The following is a 5946-nucleotide window of genomic DNA, read 5'->3' as shown; positions in this document are numbered from 1 at the left end:
GTTCTGTCCTGTTCGATCATTGTTTGTTGTATTTAACTTCATTTTTAGTATTTTGGGAGATTTGGTGGCGTCACCACACTAGTCTTCAGAGCTTCATCTTTGTCTTCAGAGTTCACGCGCATTACTCCATGTTTGAGCATAGTGTTCGGACGTTCTTTTTCTGCTATCTATTATGGGTGAAATAAGCACAGTCTTCTCACCTCTTTGCGAGGTTTAACTTTCTGACTGGTCAGTTTCTTGGAGTTCTGATGGAGTCAGAACAGTGAAAAGACTAAAGGATCGTCGGCTACGTTGGCATATCAAGCACCTCAGCGTCCACGTCAGCGCCAACATACAGCCACATCGTCCTTGGGTGAGCTTTCACATTCGACGCTGCTTTCGTAGGAACCTCCTCGTCCCGAAGCAGCACCTGCAGAAACAGAATTTATCCGAAAAGCTTCGCTCGGCTGGTGTCCTTGTCCTGCTACGCGCGTGCTAGAAGTTTCGAAGGGATTTACACCAATCAAGGTTGAACATTAGCCTACTCCACGATGTCCAGACAAGATACCGATGGTATCCCACTTGCTAATCAGACGAACGGATTGGAAGAGACGGCTCCAACATCGTCTGCAGAGCAGCAAGGCCTAAACGTAGAGTAGTCCTCTCTGAAAAGGCGCAACAGAACTTCGAACTCGAGAGGGATGTGCACCGTGCAAAGCTAGCAAAGGCTTGGGAGGAAACAGAGTCTGAGCTGGAGAAAATCTGCATACCCGAAGCGTCTCACGAGGAGGTGAGGAGACTCGCCACCTGCTACAAGCGTTACAAGCTTCAGGCAGAAATGTATTCCACGTTTCTGGTGAAGACTAACGTCGAGGACAGGCTAACCGAACGAGATATTCAGAAGGAAATCGACAAGGACCGATATGACCTCGTAGGAGGCATAATTAAGGAAATTGAAGAACGCCTCGATCTCCAGCGTGAGACGGGTTCACGGCGCTCCATGGACTCGGTACGCTCATCTTGTTCCTCACGACGTTCTGTGCAGTCTAGCGTCAGTTCTTCAGCAAGTGTCGCAGCAGCTAGGGCTCGCGCAGATGCAGAAGCGGCACGTACACTCACGTCATACAGCCAACGTGAAGCCGCAATGAAGTTGGAAAAAGCCAGCATAGAAGCCGACCTCGAGACACTGCAGAAAGAGAAACAAGCTGCCGCAGCAGAAGCACAGGCCAGGGTTTTAGAAGCAGCACTCGTACAAGGTGGCACACGAACTCCTGAAGTCGAGCTGGTTGACTCGTCAGAGCGAACTAGGGATTACGTTCTGCACCACATCGTACCACAGAGCACGTCACTGGTCCCAGGAGAGTCCGCCGCACACGCTGCAACCCTCGCGTCGCTTCAATGCGACGTCCCGTGCATCCCTGCTAGGGGATTCCCCCAACAGCCCAACGACAACCCCTCAGGGGACGCAAGGGTTCCTATGCCTCAGGAACAAGCACCGGTCATAAGCGACATCGTTAAATACCTTCTTCGTCGGGAACTGGTCACGACTGGGCTCTCAACGTTCACCGAACGTGCAGAGGACTATAGGTCATGGAAATCCGCTTTCCGAATCGCCACTGAGAACCTTGGGCTATCAGCTACAGAGGAGATTGACCTGTTGGTGAAGTGGCTAGGAAGCGAATCGTCTGCCAACGCTAGGAGACTGAGATCCGTGCACATCGAGGACCCAAGCATGGGCCTTCGATCAATTTGGAAACTTCTTGAGGAAGCATACGGTAGCCCAGAGGCGATAGAAAATGCGCTTGTTCGGAGGCTGGAGAACTTCCCCAAGGTATCGAGTAGTGACAGGGAGAGGCTCAGGGAGCTGTCAGACTTGCTTCAAGAACTGGAATCTGCGAAGGCTGATCCGCACTTGGCTGGCCTGTCTTATCTGGATACGCCGCGCGGCGTTTATCCCATCGTAGCGAAGCTGCCCTTAGGTTTGCAAGAGAAGTGGATAAGCCTCGGATCCAAGTACAAGCAAGAGCTTCTCGGGCTTCGTCCGAAGTACAGCTAAAACGAAGAATGACCCGAGCTTTATAATCGGGTCTGTAGTTGACAGCAGAAGCATAAAGGACAAACCATCAACTACGCATGGTTCCAAGAGGACATCTGTGTCAGTGCACGGGACCTAAGTTACCTCTCTGGAAGGCGGCTTGGTCGGTACCACTAAGGGAAATACTTCAAAGAAGTCGGACGTGACGTGCCTCCTGCATAAGAAACCGCATAAGCTCGCCGACTGTCGTGCGTTTCGGCACAAGCAGCAAGTTAGCAAACTTGCTTAGTACGTTAGTGCAGTTAACGTGCAGTTAGCACGTTAGCAAACTACGGCGCCTGCTTCAGATGCTGCACGACAACACACAGCGCCAGAAACTGTAACTCGACAATGCAATGTAGGGAGTGTAACAGCGACCAGCATGTAACAGCTCTTCATCCTCAGACAGAATCATCCCAAGCTCAATGCACAGACGTCATGCCCTCGCAGGCAGGCTTAGGTGAAGCATCTTCAGAGATCACGTCAAGCTCTACGGGCGTGTGTGGAGGCTTAAATTCTAGAAGATCATGTTCGAAGACTTGCATTGTTAAAGTGTACCCGAAGACACGACCAGAGCAGGCAGTCCGGATGTACGCAATGCTTGACGACCAGAGCAATAGATCTCTGGCCAGGCCAGAATTCTTCGAGCGCTTTGGTATTCGTGCAGGTGAATATCCGTACACACTGAGGACCTGCGCCGGCGTGGTGGAAACGACAGGGAGACGAGCAAGTGGCTACGTAGTCGAGAGCCTCACATCCAAAAAACGGCTAGATCTACCCACGCTGATTGAGTGTGATGAGATTCCAAACAACAGGCATGAAATTCCAACGCCAGACGTTGCACGAAGACATCCCCATCTCAAAGCACTGGCCAGCCTCATTCCACCAATGGACCCCGAAGCGCAGATCCTGCTCCTTATAGGCCGGGACCTTGTTCAGGCCCATAAAGTGCGCCAGCAACGGAATGGACCCAACGACGCTCCTTTCGCCCAGAAGCTGGACCTCGGGTGGGTCATAGTTGGTGACGTCTGTGTCGACAGATTACGCACACCAGAGAAGGTCGACGCTTTCGCTACAACTGTACTGGGGAATGGACGTCCGTCTTCCTTCATGCCATGTCACAATCACGTTCTCGCAAAGGAAAACCTGAGTTGTCAGCATCCCAACAGAGAAGCCGTGCTGCCTGGTATATCGCCACCGAGTAATGAGGCAGTGGACCCGCTATTCCAGACAACAAGGGAGGACGAAACCTTTGCTCCGTCTGTGGAAGACCAAGAATTCTTGAATCTTATGGACAGAGAATTCCGTATGGACGCATTGGGCAACTGGGTGGCCCCCCTGCCGTTTCGTACACCTAGACGTAAGCTTCCTGACAACCGAGAACAAGCACTATCTAGGTTCAACTCGCTACGTCGCACCCTGGATAGAAAACCGGAGATGAAGCAGCACTTTGTTGCCTTCATAGAAGATCTGCTGAAAAATGGTCATGCTGAGCCGGCTCCACCAAGGGACGAATATAAAGAGTACTGGTATCTTCCCAGCTTTGGCGTCTACCACCCACAGAAACCGGGCCAGATCCGCGTCGTGTTCGGCTCCAGCGCCAAACACCAAGGCATTTCGCTAAATGACCTGCTTCTTTCGGGACCGGACATGACTAACAGCTTGGTCGGAGTTTTACTCCGCTTCAGGAAGGAAGCCTTCGCTGTAACCGCAGATATCCAGCGCATGTTCTATTGCTTCTTCGTACGTGAAGAGGACAGGGACTACCTGCGGTTTCTTTGGTTCCGTGATAACGATACCAGCAGCGAAGTTATCGAGTACAGAATGTGCGTGCACGTCTTCGGAAACACGTGTTCCCCAGCCATTGCGACATACGGTTTGAGACGAACCGCAAAAGAAGCAGAGCCGGAATTCGGAGCTGACGTCCGCCGCTTTGTCGCAAGAGACTTTTACGTGGACGACGGCCTCATATCTCTGTCAACCGAAAAGGAGGCCATCGAACTCCTGAAAAGGACGCAGAAGATGTTGATGGGTGCCAACTTACGCCTCCATAAGTTTGCTTCAAATTCGGTTGGTGTCATGGATGCCTTCCCATCGGAAGACTACGACAACGACCTAAAAAACTTGGACCTAAGCGGCGGGAACTTACCCATACAGCGGAGTCTCGGTCTAAACTGGAATTTGAGGGCCGATACATTCACCTTCAGAGTGCCTGCAAGGGACACTCCGAGCACAAGGAGGGGCGTGCTGTTGACCGTGAAGAGCCTTTACGACCCTTTGGGAATGACAGCTCCGGTAACCGTACAGGGCAGACTCCTGCTTAGGGAGCTAACTTCATGCGCCACAGACTGCGATGCCCCACTCGTGCTGGACGACAAATGGCAAACATGGAAGGACTCGCTTCGCGCCCTTGAGCGACTCGAAATACCACGCCAGTACGTTGCTGAATCCGTCACCAATGCTCGTAGACGAGAGATCTGCGTGTTCTCCGACGCTTCAGAGAAGATAATAGCCGCTGTGGCCTACATCAGGGTTACAGATTCCAAGGGGACGCCGCACGTGGGTTTGTGATCGGCAAAGCGAAGCTACCACCACGGCCTGAACAGACCATCCTGAGGCTGGAGCTATGTGCCGCTGTGCTTGCCGTCGAAATCGCTGAGCTGGTGGTCAACGAAATCGACGTTCACATCGAAGACGTCAGGTACTACACGGACAGCAAGGTTGTGCTTGGGTACATCTGTAACCAGTCGAGGCGCTTCTACCTATATGTCAGCAATCTCGTCAACAGATTAAGGAGGTCCACGAAACCCGAACAGTGGCACTACGTCCCGACTGACCAGAACCCTGCGGACCACGCCACTGGACCAGTTGCTGCGGCAGCTCTCACGCGTACAACCTGGCTCACAAGACCCAAATTCCTTCACGAACGCTCGAGTACGGAGCCGGCAAGCGCAGCTTTCCCGCTCCACCAGCCAGAGGTCGACCCTGATATACGGCCACAAGTCTCCGTCTCTGCAACTTTCATGATGAACCAACAACTGGGTACTCATCGCTTCAAGCGCTTTTCGTCATGGACGTCACTTGTAAAGGCCTTAGCGAGTCTCGTACACATCGCTCGGTCGTTTCTGAACCCATCACCCACTTGTCACGAATGGCACCATTGCAACAAACCTCGAACCGCGGAAGAACTAGCGCATGCTAAAAAGGTCATCCTGCGTAGTGTCCAACACGAGGAATTCGCAGAGATCACCGTTCGGCTTCGCACAGACGTACCTCAACGAAAACACTTCTCAACCAAACGCTCTCTGTGGAAGCTCGATCCTTATATCGACAACGACGACCTGTTAAGAGTTGGCGGGCGCTTACGGAATGCAAACATGAACGAGGAAGAAAACACCCGCTTATTGTTCCCGGTCGGCACCACGTTGGTTTACTACTGCTTCGGCACAGTCATGAGATGGTCGTCAAGCATCAGGGAAGGCACTTCACGGAAGGGGCTGTTAGAGCCGCTGGCTTCTGGATTATCGGCGGAAAAAGATGTATAAGCGCCATGATCCATCGCTTCGTCACATGCCGTAAGCTTCGACGCAAGTGTGAGCAGCAAAAAGTGGCAGATCTACCTGAAGACCGTCTAAACACAGACCCCCTGTTCACTTTCGTGGGACTGGACGTTTTTTGGTCCATGGGTCGTCGCCTCACGACGCACAAGAGGTGGGCAGTCCTCTTTACGTGCTTAGCCGTCCGTGCTGTGCACATAGAAGTGAACACTTGCTATGAACACTTCCAGCTTTATTAATGCCCTACGAAGATTCATCGCACTTAGAGGCCCAGTTAAGCAGTTCCGTTCAGACCGAGGAACAAACTTCGTTGGTGCTTGCTCTGAACTAAAGATA

General features: G+C 52.2%; 1 protein-coding gene across 1 annotated transcript; it reads left to right on the top strand.

Moving 5' to 3' along the window:
* The first annotated feature begins 2491 nt into the window (after nucleotides 1-2491).
* On the top strand, nucleotides 2492-5598 carry LOC135398425 (uncharacterized). Its single transcript, XM_064629833.1, has 2 exons — nucleotides 2492-4612; nucleotides 4660-5598. The coding sequence occupies exons 1-2, from the start codon at nucleotides 2492-2494 to the stop codon at nucleotides 5596-5598; spliced, it is 3060 nt and encodes a 1019-aa protein (XP_064485903.1).
* The last annotated feature ends 348 nt before the right edge of the window (nucleotides 5599-5946 follow it).

The sequence above is a fragment of the Ornithodoros turicata genome, chromosome 6 (assembly GCF_037126465.1).
Source record: "Ornithodoros turicata isolate Travis chromosome 6, ASM3712646v1, whole genome shotgun sequence".
NCBI lineage: Eukaryota > Metazoa > Arthropoda > Arachnida > Ixodida > Argasidae > Ornithodoros > Ornithodoros turicata.
Note: the sequence above shows the minus strand (reverse complement) of the source record. Positions and strands in the feature narration are given on the sequence as shown.

Coding starts and splice junctions, on each gene's coding strand:
- LOC135398425 (XM_064629833.1), top strand. CDS start 2,492: ATGCCCTCGCAGGCAGGCTTAGGTGAAGCATCTTCAGAGATCACGTCA. Junction 4,613..4,659: donor ATTCCAAGGGGACGCCGCAC/GTGGGTTTGTGA, acceptor CGGCCTGAACAG/ACCATCCTGAGGCTGGAGCT.